General features: G+C 41.4%; 1 protein-coding gene and 1 long non-coding RNA gene across 2 annotated transcripts in view; one reads left to right on the top strand and one right to left on the bottom strand.

The window, feature by feature from the left end:
- igsf11 (immunoglobulin superfamily member 11) overlaps positions 1 to 8522 on the top strand; it is a 92207-nt gene extending 83685 nt beyond the window's left edge. Inside the window, exons 4-8 of the mRNA XM_068707024.1 lie at positions 97 to 304; positions 855 to 1010; positions 2495 to 2617; positions 3786 to 3933; positions 4893 to 8522. Coding sequence (XP_068563125.1) covers positions 97 to 304; positions 855 to 1010; positions 2495 to 2617; positions 3786 to 3933; positions 4893 to 5451 — 1194 coding nt within the window. The 3' untranslated portion in view covers positions 5452 to 8522. The remainder of the gene's footprint in view (positions 1 to 96; positions 305 to 854; positions 1011 to 2494; positions 2618 to 3785; positions 3934 to 4892) is intronic.
- A 4009-nt stretch (positions 8523 to 12531) lies between these two features.
- On the bottom strand, positions 12532 to 16504 carry LOC137873515 (uncharacterized). Its single transcript, XR_011103237.1, has 2 exons — positions 16431 to 16504; positions 12532 to 12776 (listed from the first exon to the last, which is right to left on the bottom strand). It is a non-coding gene; the product is annotated as an uncharacterized lncRNA (long non-coding RNA).
- Between the last annotated feature and the right edge of the window lie 3526 nt (positions 16505 to 20030).

Raw genomic sequence — 20030 nt, 5'->3', positions numbered from 1 at the left:
TCTACTTACCAATTCACCTCATCCCTCTGTCCTTTTGTACGTCCATAACCTTCTGCGTGTCTCTTCGATTCCCCTCCCCATGGCATCCCGATCCAGGTGATAATTTACCAGGGCGGCCAGGTGTTCAGCCTCGCCAACCACCTCAATGGCCGTGTGGGCTTCGTGGCCACCATGCCAAGTACAAGTGCCTCCATCTTCATCAACAACACCCAGCTGTCCGACACTGGGACCTACCAGTGCCTGGTCAACAACCTCCCAGACAGAGGAGGGCGCAACATTGGCGTCATTGGGCTCACCGTGTTGGGTAACTAACCACACGTCACCGCAGAACATTCATTTTTGTGATATTTGGAAGAGTAAGACGAGAGCTGTTTCTTACATGAGAAGACAGCAGGGTTGAATCTGCTGCAACACAATGTCAATATGCTTTATTCACTTCATTAACTGAGACAACGTAGAGAAGACAATTAGATGTAATCTCATGTTGAGTTTGCAAGAACTACAGCTTTTCAGTCTGTTTTCTTCTGATATTCAGTATTTCATTGTCTGAGAGTTCTTTGGTTTTGCCGTTTAGCTTGGTGGGCATCATTTCCTGCCAGTTGTAGCGCTCTAAAAATTAGTAAACAACAACAAAACACATGAGTATGACAAATTATAGAAGGTTTAAACTCTAGTTTTTAGGTAACCAGAAGAATCCTGTTGAGACAATTTGCAGTAAAGCAGCGTGCAAGTGCCGTTGGATTAATGAGTCTTCAGCTTTTTGTGAATATGAAATTCCCCCTGCAATTAGGAAAACATACGATTTGCATTGTAAAGTGGTTAACATGACGCCACCCACTCTCTCCATCTGGCAGTGCCCCCCTCGGTGCCAGCATGTCGAATCCAGGGCGCGCTGGATGTAGGCAGTGACATCATGCTGATCTGCAGCTCAGAGGAAGGTATTCCCACGCCGTCCTACTCCTGGGAGAAGCTGGACGCGCTGCCCAAGCTGCCGCACAACGCCATGCAAGGTATTACAAACAAGCTGGCCGTCGGAGTTCCCTTTTGCCCCACCTTCGCTGGTAAATCTCACACACATAGCTTCAGCAACAATCCCACCATCACCGCCACCTGTCATGTGCCAGGCCCAAACTACTGCCCGCCCCCCCCCACTGATCCTGCTGTGGGGTGATGATGGATGGATGAATGGATGGAGTGTTCCAAACCCTGTGAATTTGTGACTGAGTGCGTCACAAATGTTGTTGTTTCTATTTTTGTGCTAACTCTGTCATGCTGAATACCGACTCTGACACAGCTTTTGTGCTGGACCGGTGCGAATGATCTCTGTTGCCATGCTGCTTCAAATTTAGCAAAGTGTTGATCTAGCACCCATTCAACTACTCTCAGAAGAACAGGAGCGGGTTTATCCCAGTTGTGTTTGGTTTTCAGCATCAGAGAGCACTGGCCGTCGTGGACTCCCCTTTCCGGTTGTGCCCACCGCACAGCCAAATAATCTTCATCACCGATCACTGTCTTTGTCTGTACACTACTGGCCAATAAAAGGCTAACATACAAAATGTAACATCAATTGCAAATGGCAGACTACCACAACAGTAAAGTTAATGTTTTCTTACACAGATAAATAATGTCGACACTAGGAAATAACTGAAACTGAATCACATCTGCAAACTCGTAATTTAATACATGTCAATCATCAGCATTTGTGAGGTCATACTGGAGATGTCTGTCCAAGAGGCTAAACTTTATCACGGCAAAATTGTAGCTGTGTTGGTAAAAATACTTGTACAAAATCATACTAACCAACATGTGAGTTTGTTATAGTTGCATGATACTTATCTTATGCTGTTTACATTATTTTAAACCTTTCAAATTAAATATATGAATTAAATCTCAACTATTTGAGAGATTTATTGAGATGTTTCAATATAAGCTATATGATTCATTTTTTATATTAAGACCAAATTATTCATATTGTATTGTAAAACTTAAAACGAACTCATTAAATCAATTTACTCTTCATTTAGGATGCATCTCCTCCTCTTGATGGTAGTCAGAAAGCCCACCTGGTTAAACGAGATTAACCTTTTTAAATTTTTTTTAGTCTGTCCTCTTTTGCTTTTTGCATGTGATTCATTCTGAAATGAGAACCTGGATTCGTCAATGTCACTCTTGTCTCTGTGTGAGTTTAGTTTGACACAGACAGCTGTGACATTTCCACGTCACCGTCAAGAGAACAGGTGGAAATCTGGCTCACTTCCTTCAGCCGCTGAGGCCTTTTTAATGGATCCAGTAGTGTACAGCTCTATGATTCCAAACTCACGACTCAACCCATTCATCATATGTGAAAGAAAGGAAAATGTTCTTACTGCAACACTTTGTATTAAAGTTATATAGCACCCTCTATTGGTAGATATAAGTAGTTCAGTTGATTTCTTTTTCATACTGCATACTTTTATAGTCACTTTAACTATGTGGCTCTGTGTGTGTCCATCAGACCAGATGCAGGGCACTGTAACACTGAGAAACATCAGCACCAGCACCTCAGGACTCTACCAGTGTACCTCCAGCAATGTTATTGGCAAGAGCACCTGTCTGCTCAACCTGCAGGTCGTAGCACGTGAGTACACTCCAGCGCCCTGCTCCTCTCCTGCTGGATCCATGTGACGCTGTTGTTGTCGTACATAGAACCGGCTGAGACGTGGCTGTGTTTGTGAGGGGGGGGGGGGGGGGGTGCACATTCACAGATGGAAAAGCCTCGTCTCACTCACACTCTTGACACACGGGAAGTTAAAAGTCTTCTCCCCCTCGAGTGAGTGTTGTTAGACAGATAAACAGAAACACAAGCAACCAAACAAATGACGAGAGCAGAGCATCTCGCAGACAGCAGCAGGCCTCCTTCAGTCAGGAGGAAAAGACAGAGTTGGTTTCGGGTCATACAGGGTCAGACGGTTTTGATAGCTTGACAGGAAGGAATGTAACATGGTGACATAGTGTTTTATTTTGACAGTGTGTGACAGGATGACGCTCAGTGTCAGGAATACAAGCAGACAGACAGCAGAGTGCTGAGTCCGTCTGTCAGAGACAACAGTGGAGTCAGTCATTGCCAACACATGTAAATGCTCGGAAAGAATAGGCGATACTCAAAACTGTTCTGTTCCACTGATGTTTATTTCACTTGAGTATTATTGGGGAAAAACTGATAACATAGTCGTTGCACATATAGATATTGAAAACTGTCATCTGACACAGGAATGGGCATTTCTGGGAATCAGGAAGTCATCCTTTAAGGCACTGTGGAATCCCCTTACATATTCAAATCAGTGCTGGATATCAGTTCATCATCTCGATGAACCTAACTTCCCATTAGGGCTTCCACGATGACGCTGACCGGTAAATTAGCGCCCGTGCGCTCACGTGCGCTAACATGCACTCGCGGCCAGCCTGGCTATGTAAACAAAGCGAGGAGAAGCTCGAATTGTAACGCACAAAGAGGGAGAGCAACCTCATTCTCTGCTCAGGAAGACATTACTTCACTGTGTCTTTACATGGATCGTTGTTCGCTGCTATATTAATGCTCTGAATGGCGTGTATTGCTCCTTCAAGAGTCAATTTATGACCCAACATTTTTTTTTATTGCCACTTATGTGTCTACTAAAACTCACAATTCTTTGAAAGTGCACACATGAGCTTGAAAACAAGTGAATCAACTTATTGTCTTGGATCCGGGATGATTTAAGACTGACTTCACCGTTACTCATTACTCCTCCTGTCTCTCCGTTCCGCAGCCCAGCCTCAAAGCGTGGGTCTGATAGCGGGAACCATCGCCACTGGAGTCCTCGCTGTCATCATCTGTTCCCTGTTAGTGGTGGTCACGCTCTTCTACTGGAAGAACAAGAACAAATACGACGAGGAGGAGATCCCCAATGAGATCAGGTTTGGCTTTGATTTGTGGCTTTGGTCAATTGCAACCAAACGCTGTTAGTCTCCAGTGCCTACAGACAACAGACAACATACTATTATGGGATATGGTGTCTCGATAAGGGATTGTTTTCTTGCACATGTATTCCAGGCTGGAAGGGTGGCGACTACATTTTTGGCCTCTCTGCTCTAGTTCAAAAGGCGATAAGATGCAGCAGCAGCTTTGTATTTCCTTGTGTAGAATGATTAGTGTGTCAGCAAGGCAATCGCAAAGAATCGGTTCAAAAAAAAAAAAAAAAAAGTTAATTGGATTTAAAGTTTGGAGAATTTAGCTTAATCTTATCTCCTGACAGCAAATGTTTCCGTCATCACAGGCTAATTTGTCTGTTCAAACAGTCTGTGAAGCTCTGTCAGTTGATTAAATGGGCTGCAATTTCTCCCCTTCAATCACTCCATGAATCATTTGGAAGATAAATGGTAGTTCAGATATCTGAGGCTTTGGATGATTGATAACTGATAACATATGCCTCATTTTGGGCTTAATCCCATATTAAATTTCCACCCTGACGGCTCTGCTTTTCCCCCCACGAACAGCAAATCACAACGAATATGTTTTATGTCACCCAGATTTATCAGGAGCCAAACTCATTTACCCCAAATGACTCTGCATAAAAGAAAAACACAAATTATGTGAGCCAGGATTCAATAAACTGCAGCTTAAAAGCAGTGTAAAGTATTTTCTTTTTTATGTTGTTTGAATGTTTTTTAAATATATATATATATATATATATTTTTGATTTTGGTATTTGTCTTGCTATTGTACTATTTGCACATGTGTCCAGTTACTGTGATCCACTGTCACAGAAAGATATAAGGGCACACATTAATAAATAACTTTTTTATTAATATTTGAAGACATCATTCCTTATTGCACTGATATCCTCACAACGTCCACTCATGTATCTTCTGAACAGAGAAGATGACCTCCCTCCCAAGAGGTCCTCGTCGGTGAAGGCTTTCCACGCAGACGCCTCATCCTCCGAGAACGACACGCTGACGTCTACCAACACCTACAACAGCCGCTACTGGCACAACCCCAAACCCAACTACGACACCAACTCCTACACGCGCTACAACGGAGACACTCGCCAGACCTTCTCCACTGCTGCTCACGGTGCACACGGCCACGGACAGGCCCAGAACGCGGGACACGGCCACAGTACAGTGTCCACAGCACCCGGCTCAGCTCCGCTGTCCCGTCACGCGCAGCCAACGACGGCGACGATGACGACATCGTTTGCCAATGGCAGCCACACGCTGCCGCCACCCAAAACTCTGGTGGTCACCACAAACTCTGCCCCGTCCCCTCCCGCCATGGTGCGCAGCAACGGCTCCGTGAGCCTCAAACCGGTGGTGACGTCCACACACGGGCAGCACACGCACTCCTACGCGGTGAGCCAGGCCACGCTGGAGCGCATGGGGGCGGTGCCTGTCATGGTGCCCGCCCAGAGCAGAGCGGGCTCGCTGGTGTAACGTCTCGTTTGGTAAACTCTTAGCTTTGACAACGAGACTGAATGAGTGTTTGGTTTTGACGTTTGAAACGCACTGATGAAAAACAGACCGAATATGGGCTGAAGCAGCCCGCTGCCCTTTACAACTGTGTCTTGTCTTGACCTCTTTATCTAAAAACTAACTGGGATTTAACAGTGCAGAGTTCATTTAATGCCAATTCCTTGTTGTATGGGACCTTTCATTTAGTAGTCGAGCGCTGCAATGAATCTGGTCGTCTTATTGGATGGATTTTCCTGGCGGATGTGGTGGGAACTATTTTTCACTTGGGTGAAAGCTGTAGTGAAATTTCCTGCAGAACCTGGATCCCCAGATATTTTTTTCAAGGCTGGATCATTGTGATGATTGTGGGCTTTTTTTCTTTTTCTTTTTTTTCTTTTTTGGACTCAAGGCAACACAAGGCATTGTCATCTCAGTGTGTCCATACTGCATGGTCAGAGAGGAGCGAGCTATGATTCCCACGTAAATGCATGTGTCTCTTGTTTTAGGATAACAAATTACATCCATATTATTTCTAATAACTTCTTTTCAGAGTTGATGAGGATTATGCACTGAAATAGTGAATGTTCAAACGTCTGTTGGGAGTAAGCTGATGGATGAAAGTATTAGAATGAAATGATGTCGGGTGAAATGGCCTTAGAAGCTTAAGGAGAGGGGTGTTATTGGGTGCAATACGTTGCATAATATACTTTACTTTATTGAAAGCAAACATTTTAACTACGTTTTCGCACTTTTCAGAACAATTTTTTATTATCAAAACTGCTGTTTTATGAACAATAACTTAACGATGACATGCTTTACCCATACTTCATATATCAACCCTTTTATGCGCTCACACAATATTAGTGATATTTGAAGATAGCACAAACACTGAATCATCACAACAGAAAGCTACTGTCCCTCTGATTTAAACTTGAACCTGCAGATGGATATAGTCGTAGCCTTTGCTACGTTCATCTTTGCTGTTGTCCTAATTTGGTTCATGTCACATCAGTGCTGCTTTGAGAAGACGTGGATGAGAAGATGTCTTATTTCATAAATGCTTTATGATGGATATATATATATATATATATATATATATATATATAAGGTGATGTTCTTCCCCATGACAGGCGTACTCCTATCGGTTTCTACTGTACATATTTCTACTGTACAAAAGTAGGCTAGATTGTGAATCAAAGAACATACATGATGTCTGACTGATACATATTCTACAACTCATGTGTCTTAATTTTAAAATGGTTCTTGTTAGACAACAAGCTGGTTTTGATAGTCAATGTTATATTGGTTTCAATGAAGGGATTTTTTTTTTTTTATTTTCAAATGAGTATTGCCATTTCATTACAAGGTCTGAGGTAAATACAGTATGGTTTAACAAAAGAATGGCCATAGGTTTGACTATAAATAATAGACACCTCTGCTGTATATGGTAGAACGTTTCACTGTGTTTCTGACCTACTGTATTTATATTTTAACCAAATCTTACCAGCCTGTTAAAGAACTGTTACAGTGTTCCCAAATTTCTCAATCCTCATTTCTTATTGTGCATTGCCTCAATGCCCGATACTAATAATTTGTTGTAGCTATGATGCAATATTTAATGCAGCAATTTTTTTTGTGTTTGACATGCAATATTGGAAAGTGTGTTTTATTCTTGAAAGCAATTCCTCTTTGCGTTTGACAGATGAGATTAAATTGAATGTGCTTTTTTGGCATTTAAATATATATTGAGACAAATTTATGTGCTAACATTACAAAATGTGCTCCAGCTTTAACACATATAATCTCATGATTTATGGTGTGAACATTTTTATATTCTTAATATTATTTAGTCCAGTTGACTTCACTGACTTTATGAACACCTTTTTATGTGGGGACTATTACATTTATTTATGTTTTCATGTCGTTTCATAGCAGGTGCTATATTACTCTCAAGTACTTAAATAATTAATACATTTAAAAAAAAAATAACTGGGAGGGTTGGCAGCTACTTTGGAGTGGTATTAGCGCATTATTTTAGACTGGAGTCATAAATAAACAAATGCTCTTTAATCCCAACACATAATTGGAAAATGTGAGGAATAAATACTAGCCAAGGTGAGGTTCTTTTGTTTTGTTGCTGTCGTCCCTTACTGTAATTCACATGGAGTCACAAAAAAGACCTGAGTACCAGTCAACACTGACTTTCCATCCCAGTTTGTCGTCATTGATGTAGGCCCGACGTTTACAGACCTGGATCAAACTGTAATCCTGAAATTCTCCTTTTTTTTACCTGGCAGTCATAATATGGCTTGTAGTTTATTATCTGCATTTTTTTTAATTTATTTTGTATCAGTTACTACAACATATATCAGTCCAGCTCAATCACAAATATGTTTGATTCACCTGTGTACATTTGACCCCGGTCTGCTATTCACCTGCTCAGTATTATTGCACATTTATCCAACGTTTTTTTTTCTCTCTTGTCTCAAGGTTGTCTACCGTGTAACAGAGCTACATACACACACACATTGATTCATAAATACAGTAAGGCTTAAAGCGTTTAAATGATCAAAGGTCCATTAATTACCTCCCAGCCTTTTCGTCTGACAGTGTTTTCACAATTAATTAGATTTCACTCACCATCTCTCCCGGTGTCCCTGCCCCGAGCACTGGCCGACAAAATTTAAGGAGAACTTTTCTTCTAGCGTCTCTGGCTCGGTTCTTCCCAGAGAAAATTTCAGGCTGGAAAAGCTAAACTGAGATTATTTTACGAACTCTGCCCTCTGTTTGCAGGAACAATGGAGGACAGAGAGCACAATCAGTAGAAAACTACTGAGACTTTAACCCAGATTGAATACAAATCTCTCATCTGCTACCCCGGCCATAGGGCGGCGTGTGGTACACATGGTGATATATGGGTTGTGTATATAGATAAATAATGACTTGTGAAATATTGCCAATAGTTAAGCCAATCTGTAAATATGTATAAAAAAAAAAATACATCTTGTTCTTACTGTTGGGTCGAAATGAAATAGGAAAAATAACACTGGAACTTGTAGTGAATAAATATTGTTAATACATTCTAATCTGCTTCCCATTCGTTTGTTTGTGTGTTGCATGTTTTATTTGGTACGATACGATTTCCCAGCCTGCTTCATGTTTTGAACATTGCTCAATAACGAATACTAAGAAAACAAGACAAATTACCTTTAACTTTTGCTTCATAAGTCTTCAAGTGGATCATTATTAAGAATAGAAACATTGTGCTGTATTTTAGCTATGTACGTATAAGAATGTCCCATGCACAATGGCTATTGTCTCAAGGAGGAGCTCCTGGTGTGATATAAGTAACTTTCATATTTCACGCTTTGCTCAGCAAGCTTTCTATGAAACGTATTCGTGCAGCCTTTGGCGCTGCTGCAGGCTGTTAAGACAATCATAAAGACGGGAGCTGTACAGAATAATAAAATGTAGAATATGCAAGTGTGCTAGTTTCTTCACGCTCTTGTGGTTTCTATTCCCAAGACAAATTGTGCAATACTGCAAAAATTAAATGTCTTCCAAAGTAGAGATAGAGATTTAAAACGGATCCGTGAACGGACACTTTTAGATATACATGTAAAACAATATTTTTGATTTTGTAATGCTTATGTTTTACTTGCCCTGTGTGGTTTGTTCTGACTCTCACAGTTTACTTGATTACACTCAGAACCAAAGACTGAGTCCGTTTTAGTGCGCATGCATGTGGACTCTTTCTGCTCGCTACTGCACATTACCCAAGTACACTTTGCCATATTATAATGATCATTTATGAATTTGGGGGTAACAGGCCTCTTCTCTTTCACGGCATGAAAGCTCTAGATGATGTTCTTATTTTAGGTTGTGTTTGTGTGAGAGCATGGTATTGCTTTATCAGTGGATGCATGGTGTATTTGTCTTATTTATTCATGGTTATGGTCATATGACAGTAGTAATCTGAAACATCTCAAAACTGCTGTTCTTCTTTTTACCACTTGAGGGCAGTGTTTATACACGCAATGCATCCAGGACAGAAATCTGTTATCATTTCAGTCTCAAATCTCATCATAGGAGTTCAAGACAGTTAATTTTGGGCAATCAATATAAAAGACAAATGTATCTAATGGTGTGGGATTAAGTGTTAATGGACTTATTTAAATTAATTTGAATAGAGAGAAAATAACTTGCATTTGACAGAACACGTACGTCTCAATGCAACCTCAGACCTGGAGGTTTCACTTCTCGTCTGAATTTCCATCAGTATTCCTTTACTCTTCCTCTAACTCATTTCCACTTTAAGAATCAACAGGAGTGAACTTTTGAAAGGCAGGAAGGAAAAGGGCAACGGGCCAGTGCTCCTGAGGATCGTGATCATCATTTGCACATGAGGTCACCAGCATGGTGTGTGTGTGTGTGTGTGTGTGTGTGTGTGTGTGTGTGTGTGCAAACGTACAATGTGTGTGTCACCCCTCAGTAGAGTTTTGGGGTTTATTATATCTGAGATTTACGATGAATCAAAAAGATCGCCCCTCCAATAATCTCTTTTGTTCATTCATTTATTATATGATCTCGCTCTTTGATGTATATTGTGTTACATTCATGTGAGTGGCCACTTGATAGCTGGCTGAAGTTAAAGAGGCAGATCGCATATAGGCCAAAATACAATCTCGGCTATCGTGTGTATTGATGTATTATCTTTTTATTAGCTTAAAATGAGTTTGTTAACAGGCTACATGTGTCGTAGACACAACTCCATTCACGGATCTAATCGGAGTGTGAACAATGTCTTGGCTCGGATTTTCGTTACCCACCAGATATCCACTACTACAGAGACATTGCCCCCAGAGGCTAAATCGTAGTCTGATCAATAGCCAGTGGTTTCCCAGATTGGGTCTTCTGTTGCTCTGATAGATGTTTTTACAAATGGCCGTGCCAGTCTAGACAATATATTTTTACCTCCTGCCAAGGCTGACTGCAGCAGAAAGCTTTTAACTTTATTGAACTGTCAAAATGAGCTTAATGGTGGCCACAGCACTTTTGTGAACCAGTTGTAATGATCTTCAACAGTATAGAAAGCTTCAGCCCTCCAACCACCGTGCTACAAGTAAAACCTCATGTTACAGGCTTTGAAATGGAAGCACATCTTGTGTTAAATAAAGGTCTGTGGTTTTCAAAATAAGTGCACAGACTAATGAGCAGAAAAGGGACTCTTGGAATTAGGCATTTGAGCAAGAGAGAGAGAGAGAGAGAGAGAGAGAGAGAGAGAGAGAGAGATAGAGAGAGAGAGAGAGAGAGAGAGACAGAGAGAGAGAGAGAGAGAGAGACAGAGAGAGAGAGAGAGAGACAGAGAGAGACACAGAGAGAGAGAGAGAGAGACAGAGAGAGAGAGAGAGAGAGAGAGAGAGAGAGACAGAGAGACAGAGAGATAGAGAGAGAGAGAGAGAGAGACAGAGAGAGAGAGAGAGAGAGAGAGAGAGAGAGAGAGAGAGAGAGAGAGAGAGAGAGAGAGACAGGAGAGAGAGAGAGAGAGAGGGAGAGAGAGAGAGAGAGAGAGACAGAGACAGAGAGACAGAGAGAGAGAGGACCAAATACAGAAACCCATTTCCCAGCAGGGCAGAGAGGTAGCCAACTATGGAGCTGAATACGGCCAATCAAGCCTCTCTGGTTTGCAGGCTGAATGCACAATGCTGTTTCTGAGAAATCCCTTTGAACATCCATTACATGGCCCAACATCTAAAGTGTTCCCTCCTTTCTAATGTTGTATATCCCATAATAGCCCACGACCTGTGGAGCTTCCCGTCTCTGTCTGGCCTTTGTGCCTCTGCTGAAACCACAAAATTGTGAAGGTTCATTTCTGCCAGACATAATCACACTTAATGTGTTGATGCTAGCACCTGAACATAGCGACTTCCTGTCACCCGCACATGAAAGTAGCCTGACGAAACAACACTGCAGGAAATGTATGAAAAAAAAGATGAGTGAAGCCAGTATGGGGTATCACACGCACAGTAATAAAAGACACGTCCACGATCTACCAAAAGAATGGAGTAAACTTGTCATAATGCAATGCTGAGCGGTGGAGGGTGTGACCCCATTGGACAGATTATTGACCAGGGGCAGCATTCGTCTACACTTCCCTTCAGACATCCAGTAAAATAATTGGCCTTTCTCACGGCAGACATTTTGACTTGTCACAGTAGGAAAAGCACAGGTGTTTGTCACGACATTAACGATGGCTCGGTTCCGTTCAAGTGTTCCAGTGAGCGTGACAGTGACACGGCATGCACAGGAACCTGAAATCAAAGCAGCCAGATTGAACTCAGCCATCGTTCATGGTATTATTTACACCTGTGTTGCTCCTACTGTGACGAGTCAAAAATGCTTGTCAGGACAACGTGACAATCGTCACTCTCTGAGGTGCTAATCCTGCTGCTGTTAGCTGCTAGGGAGCTAGCCAAGGTGCTTCCTCTTGTCACTGACGTCATCTGTTGCCGAGGATTCCAATGAATATGCCGGTCAGTATTTCAGCCCGTTCTCATTCCCAGGGTATCAAATACTTTGTCAGCTTCCATTAGCGTCTGTATGCGATGCACGTTCAAGTAACTACAGAGTGAACCCATCCGCATCATTATCTCTGTGAGTGTGAGCAGATAGACCAGAAAAAGAAACCCACACACTGCGGGTGGGCCAAACAAACACAGGACCTCACGCTGTTTTTTTTTTTTTTTTTTTTTTTTTTTTTGCTCTCCTCTTGTGTAGGAGTTGTTAAAGGAACCATAACGGCATCTTCATATGTTTAGGTCATCATCACACATTTGAGAATTGAAAGGCAGTTTTTCGATTCGTGATGCATTCTATGACGTCCACATAGCTACTACACTTGCATGCACGTGGAAAAAACAATGTTGGACTAAGTATTCATGAATTTCAACATTACTCTCAGCTTCAGCGATGTGTGAAGTTGTGATCTATCGGCCGTACACATTTTCATAACTTTTTGAATCAGTTCAAACTAATTAAAGAAAGGAAGAAAGGACGAGGGAAAAGAAGAAAAAGATTGACTTTTATTAAAATGATTCAATTCATCGGAGCAAAAAGCAGAAGGAATTGTATTAACACGCACATATAGAAGCCCCGGACGAGGACAGAAAGGAACAGCAGAAGAGGGAAGAGAAGCCTCAGTTTGTTCAACAGCAATGTTGTTTTCCGGTCTGATGGAGTTGCAGGAGTTCTATAGATGTTGTTAACCCCCTGAGTCAGAGGTCAAAGCAGGCCACCCGGGAGAGAATCTATGGAGGATAATGGGGAAAGAGAAGAAAACAGATGGAGCACAGTGATGGACAGGTTTAAAGGATGGGAATGGCTCAGAAAAACAATTTCAACTTTGATCAAAAGTTTAGCGGGGGATGGATACAAATTCTAAACTTGAATTATTTTTAGAACTTGGAAATATTTAGAGGGGCAACGTCCAACTGTCACCTTTAAAGCAAAAAAGGTCAAATGCACTGCAGTCAGAGGAAAAAAAAAAATAAAAATAGTAAACACTAACAGAGATAACCAAATTAGTTTAATTTAACTTTGTTACATTGGGTTCTCTGACTTCTCAAGGGTGTCTAATGGGCAGGACAAGAACATTGCTGAAGGAACAACGGCTGCTTTGAATGTCGAGGTGAAATACTGAACAGCTTGGTCCTGGTCATCGAGTCTGGATCGTTGAGTCTGTAATTCCACATTTTCAGCAACTCTCTGATTATCCCATTCTGCCTCCCTGTCACCACTTCCCCTCCCTCCAGCAACATTCCCACTTCTACCGATCTCATCAGGTCCACCAGAACCCCTCTGACTTTTTGTCCTTTTTCCAGTCACCTCATTCCCACACGCAGTCACCTCATCAGCAGTGCAGCTTTCGACTTACTCCTTGCCAGTTTGCTTTTCTAGCCGTCTGAACCCAAACCCTACATTCATACAGTATTTCATACGGGATTAGTTGCGAGATATTGTGATATGTTACTCTCCATTCCTGAATTCAAAAATGAATTTAGATCATAAATGTGTATAGACTTCTGAGATGCATTGCCAAATATGTAAAACCAAATACGTTTTGCAAATGTGTCACTGTTTCTATCCCTCTGCCCCTTTTGTGAGCCTTAAAATGACCTTAAGAAATCCTCTAAGCGGTGGATATCCACCAACTTCAGTCCACTTCAATTGTTTGCGTAGTGACTGCACATGCATGTTACTCTCTACCCCTTGGATTTCTATTCCAACATGGTTGTCTGCCTATTTCCACACTTTTGCCGCATTTATGTTTTGTTTTTTATTTTATTGCAATCTTGTTAAGTGTGAAGGTATATTCCATAGATACTATTGCTGAGCCTTGCTTTGGGAGTAAAGGAGAAAAAGATGGTGACAAATAGAGAAAGTCTCATCAAACTGATTTGCAGTTTCTCTGATGTTCACCTAGAGACCAACAGCCTGTAGGCTCATGTAGCCCGAGGAGAAGAAACACAGTTCACCCGGTCATCCCTCTGAAATAGAATTTGCTGCACATGTATATGTGAGGAGAAGAAAGAGGAAATACTGTATGAAGGATGTGACACAAAAAAAGGCATTCACATGTATTTATATGCACACACACCGGCATCGACATGCCCTAATTCTCAAGACGTGCCGCGCTTTGCTTCTGCCTCATTTGGCTTGAGGCACCATATAAAAAATTCAACCCAACTAGGGATGAAGGCATTTGTTTGTGTGTGTGTGTGTGTGTGTGTGTGTGTGTGTGTGTGTGTGTGTGTGTGTGTGTGTGTGTAATCGAGCAAAACATTGTCAGGAGAAGGAAAGTGGGAACTGAAGTCTCATTGGAAACAAAACACCAGCTCCACTGTGATGTTTACAGAGTTTTGTATTTGCATAATGTCATGAATCGTGAGATGTAGAATGGATACGAACTCCCTGTTTAGAAAATGAACTCCTTATGAACTCGTGGAAGCAAAAGTACAGGTAAATATTAGTGTCTGAAATGGTAGAGAGGAGAGGGATTGGATGAAATGACTTCAGGGGAATAGAAATATGGGATTCGGTATCAGATTGGGTATGACATGCAGGTTGACTCAGAGGTATGTCGGAAAGTACATGAAAGCAATGTAAGTAGTCTACGCTTACAAATAAGTTACCTTAAATGCTCTGTCAAGTGATTTTGAAGAAAGAAGATGAGATTCGGAATGAGAGCCTTTTAATATAATGATCCAAGATTACTTTTCCGTGCAGAGCTTCTTTGTGTTTCAGCACCTTTTGATCTTTTTTTTTTGTTTTGTGTTCGATGTCGCGATGCAATGATCGCAGGGGACATTTCAGGTGTGTTCATTTTCATTTCCAAATAGATGATTTTGGTTGATATAGGTTGAATGTGGCTCCTTTAAAACCTCTCTGGTTGTTGAATCCTTTGTGATGCGTTTCGCTGTGGACTTGGTTGTGCATGCGAGGTGCCCAGGGTTGCTCCTTCTCCAGAGCTCAGCAGTAAGACTGATTGATTATAAAAAAAAAAAGCATATCTCAATATGACCTGCTGGTAGCACTGTGTTGGTGGGCCTTCACAATCAAACCTCAAAAGTAAGCCTACTACATAAACTACTTTTATTTTTACTTTTCCTGTATAAGACACTTACATCTCTATGAAGTGAATTAGAGAAAATGCCCTCTTGGTGCAGTAACACCCTTTTTAATGAAACACTTTTGGGGAGACAATTGCAAGAGGGAGGGGGGGGGGATCATCACTGCCTCCATCTCGTCTCCCCTGTATGAGAGTTGAAGAGGAGGAGCTTCAGTCTTTTATTTCACTTCATGTTACCTTTCTGCAAAGGCCTCTATTCACACTGAGGAGACAGAGGAAATGATGATTGCATTGCAGGACAGAGAGGGGATTGCGACAGCATGATGGACTCAAATTCAAGTCGTGTTTCAGGCCCTTGCCACCTGTCACATAATCGTTTTTTTCTAGCTGCTGGCGAGGACTGTTCAGCTTCCCCCTCTGTGTCCGTTCTCAATCTATTTCGACCTTTTTTCTGTCAATGTTTGTCTCATCTTCCTCCTCCCTTTGTCACCTTATCATTTTACCTGAGGCCATATTATATTTGTCCAGAGCAGTAGGGAAAGAAAGAGGTGCGGTGGACATTAAACACGTTAACACCTAATATGTATGGCAGTAAGACTCGACTGCTGTTTGCTGTTGACTATAGTGTCTGTCTGGTACATAGAATAGACAACACGACCTCACTAAACAACAGAAGAGGTAGTTTGTGAATGATTCCCAAAACAACATGCAACCATTGGAGAGTACCAGCAACAATCTTGTGTTTCCACCTTGATCCAAGTCTTTACTCTTCTTTCTTCTTAATGTGGCTGATATTCATATAACACAAATGTATCAAATGACAAGGTAAAATTGTTGCTCATAGTGATAATAATCATCACCCAAATCTGCAGCCCCCCCTCCGCTTTATGGAGCTCTACAGCTGGTTACACCCGAGGGTGCCCCATTTGGACGCAGAGTACATCAAAACTTAGAGAGTTTTGTGTTAAAAGTAACTGGCAGAGAACCCACGAAGAACGAATATAATGATGTTATAGTTCTGCAGAAACCTCAGCGTCCTGGGAACAACATGAACTAGGTCACTTCTACATGAGACAAACACATCTCCCATCAGCCAAGCAAACAAATAACAAAATATCATAAATCATACTCGATATGACTGGGACAGACCGGAGAAAACAGCTGCTACACTCCGTTAGCAACGTGCTACCTACGAACATGCAGCATAAAAAAGCACGTCCGCTTGACGGAGATTACGGACATAGTTTCCATTTCTCTCCCCGGTAAACCATCGCAGAGATATTCAGCTTCCAACACAAAAAGTCACACAGCTTTCATCAAATATTGTACTCACTTTTGGTCGAATCTCAGCAAAAAAATGGAATATCTCCGTACTTCCACTGCATGAATGTCCAGCTGCATGTGCTCCGTGTGAATCCGTTCAATTCGTGTCTCTCCGACACTCCTCGGCTTCTTGGGAGGGTTGGAAGCTCAGCAAATTAGATTTCAGATCTGCCATCAGATGGGACGTTTTTGAGCTTTATTGGCTAATAGTGCTGTCAATCATCTAGCTTTCAATTCCAAGCAATTCTATTGGCTCCTACGGTTCGAAGGATGTCTCAATGGTGAAAATCGGAGAAGGGGGGGCTGAGATACAGCCCTGAACAGAGAGAAGGGCTGAATCTGAAGCAGTATGTGACCTTAAACTAAACAACTAAAAAGGGCTTAGAAAGAGCTTAAAACACTCAAAAAATGTCCAATCTTCTGTCTTTTGATTCATTGAACATCAGGAGTGATACATAGAAGTGATATAGAGTGTTTTTGAATTTAAAAAATATTTTTTTATTCAAATATTGGAATATTTAATCAGTTTTTTAATTTTATATGCTCTATATTTTATAAATGTTTCACTGTATCTATCTATAACTGTGTATATAGAGCCTTTATCAGTTGTTATAAGAGCTGGGAATATTTAAAATCTTGGATTTCCATACTTTCCAAAAAACAATATCCTGAAATTGCTGTTTTTCCAGAGCGAGCTTTTGAATTTTCCAAGTTGTGCTGTGTTCCATCCTTATCTTATGTTAACCTGTAACATGTATTCTGATAGTTCCATGATTTTTCTCATCTCAAAAATATATAATTTTTTTTATTTATTTATTTATTTTTTTTATTTAATTATACACTTAATTAGGTATTTCTTATCTTTATTCTAGCTGAGGCCTGCAAATAGGCCTCGTTTATAAAAGGTTCACATTTGGCAATTGTGCAGTTTACACATTCTTTCTCTCTCTCTCTCTCTCTCTCTCTCTCTCTCTCTCTCTCATATGTTCCATTAATTGCCATTGTCTTTCTTTGTCTTGGACCAAAGTCTGCAAATCCCTTTAGTGAGAGCCATCAGTTCATTCTTGAAGCTAATGATTAGCTGTTTGCTTTTCTCCTGATCACCACTTTCAGCTGCAACATCTTTCTCGCCTTTGCTTCGGCTCAGTAGTATTCTCTCCCCCCTAAAACTCCATCAGCTGTCCCAATCTGCCTTTATTTCCCTCAAGCTTTTCTCATCTGGTAGAAAAGCAGCTCTGATTCTTTCGTTCACCTCCTTCCAGGCAGCTCCAATCTTGTTGTTTCATTCCAGAAAGCTCAAACCCTCTCTGACTCCATCTGAATATAGAGACTTCCAGAGGGGAGTTTTTCTTTTTCTTCATCTTTCTTTTGTATTCCCTTCATTGTTCCACACTTACTGTCAGCCTGTTATTGTTTGGATTCAATATTCAGCTCTCCTCAAAACATCTGCGGAAAAAAATCATAGCTTTATGAATAGGATTTCCAAAAAAATAACACTTTTTTTTAACACTTTTTTTTTTTAAATTTTAAATTAATCAGTGAAATTTGTTAATATTTATAGACAGGGATCCTGGGGAAGCTCTACTTCCTAAGTTGTCTTCTGTAGTTGTTCTCCAAAATAACTCCCAATGTCAACCCAACTTAATCTTTCAGCATGATTCCTTGGAGTGAATCTGAGATGCTTTAAAAATATTGTCCCGGACAGTTAATAGAACAACTGGGCATAGAACAATGGGCTCCGCAACGTGGACAACTCTGGCATCTTAGACAATCTACGTGTCACAAAAAAGCCTCTCCGTCTGCTGAGAGCAATGATAAACAAATGCAAAACAGCTCAGCTGGCAGGTGGCGGGTGACAAAGTCGATCACGTAATGAGCAGAGGAGAAAGGGTCTCTGGAACCCCAGCTAGCCTGTTAAATAAACACTGAACACAGAGAGACAAGAGAAACAGAGAGCCACAGTGTGAGAAGGCAGATGGTGCGGGCATCAGCATGACATTAATGCAGCGATTCCATATCCCAGAGGGAGGTTTGGGTTGCCTGAGTGAGCAGGCTCTACCTGGGCTTTCTTTCCTTTTGATGTACTTTTTGAAGGGTAGCTGACAGCCAATCAACTGCACAGCACACTGGCGAATACTTTGGCTGTACTCCTTAGGGGAAACATGAGGATGTGGTAGAAAGCCAACAATACCGGTTGAAGAATTTGGGTGGAATTTGATGTGATGCAGGTCAATTTCTTCACCTGTACATTGTTGGACTGGAACCAGAAGAACACTATCATCTCATTACTGATAATGAAAAAGAGAGAAGCGCACTTTCACAAATGATCCAGTCCTCTGGGATTTCCAGAGCATCAAACTTTGTGCTCAGTATTTGAGTTATTGTACATGAATTGTTTTTGGCCACTTGGGGACTGCGAAAACAACACCTGTTGCACTGTTGACCATTCACATTTCAGAATCGCACAGTGATGATCACTGTTTGAGGGGGGAGGTCCTGAAAAGGCTAAGGAGACAAGGGTACTGGTCACCATTTATGCAAGCAATGGTGGATGAAGTATTGAACCTATGTGAAATTTGTGCACAAAACAATGTGCGGAAAAACATAAAAGCACCAGTGGGACACATTCCAGTCCCAGAAGGGCCGTTCAAACACTTCCAACGAAATCCAACGTATCAGTTTTTACAGCTACCCTTATAGTCTAATTCACCCCCCTTAAGTCACTTTCCACCAATCAGATCAGTTGGCCGAATCACATAAACAAAGCATTCCTGGCATCCCTTGCCTAATACCTAGATTGGTCAAGTTCTTTCGAGACCATTATACCAAAATATGTTGACAGGATGTTCTGTTCGTTAGCCGGGAAATATTTGGGAGTTCCCGGACGCCACGACCTATCACTCTCAGGCTGCTGGCACTCATATTTTCTAAGAAACATTTGTTTATTCAACTGGATTGAGATAACAGAATCAGACCGTGGCTTTAGTTTAATTCTAAGTTATATGATGATTTTCTTCAACAACACATCATCACCTGTTAAGTTGTGATGATGAACTTGCAAACATTGCCGTTCATTTGGAGTTAAGTGAGGGAAATGTCTGTCACTTTAGCTGCTAAATGTTTTACTGTGTTCACCAGCTAGTGGCTAACTGTGTCTGTCTGCTGTTTGATGCTGAGCAGGTAGTCTACAGCGGGGGTTTTTAAACATTTTTCAAATCAAATTCATACATCGAATTCCAAATTCAAGGGGACTGTATGAGAAAGGCTTGGTGTAAGGAGTAAGACCCTGTAGCTCTTGAAAATCACATTTCATTTTAAATATGAAGACGTGTCCTGGAGGCTATGATGTAGATGAGTATGAGTGAAAACTTCAGCGCATAGATTGATTGCTGATAGCGGCTGCACACATATACGAGCGCAGCATTCATCACAGCTCTGTGCCGCTGCTCTGTCTCTGTCCGTGGTGCTGAACCTATTATAGCACTGGGTATGTGGTGCACACAACAGTATACGCAGTAGTAGCTCTCTATTCACTCTCCAAGGACTTTGGTGCTGAACGAGCAGCGAGATTAATCCATTACTGTGGTTCAACTCAGTTCAGCATCCCCGG

The sequence above is a fragment of the Cebidichthys violaceus genome, unplaced genomic scaffold (assembly GCF_023349555.1).
Source record: "Cebidichthys violaceus isolate CVI_PGR_0920_01 unplaced genomic scaffold, fCebVio1.0.p SCAF_1, whole genome shotgun sequence".
Taxonomy (NCBI): domain Eukaryota; kingdom Metazoa; phylum Chordata; class Actinopteri; order Perciformes; family Stichaeidae; genus Cebidichthys; species Cebidichthys violaceus.
The sequence above is the reverse complement of the archived record's forward strand: the minus strand, read 5'-3'. Positions and strand labels throughout refer to the sequence as shown.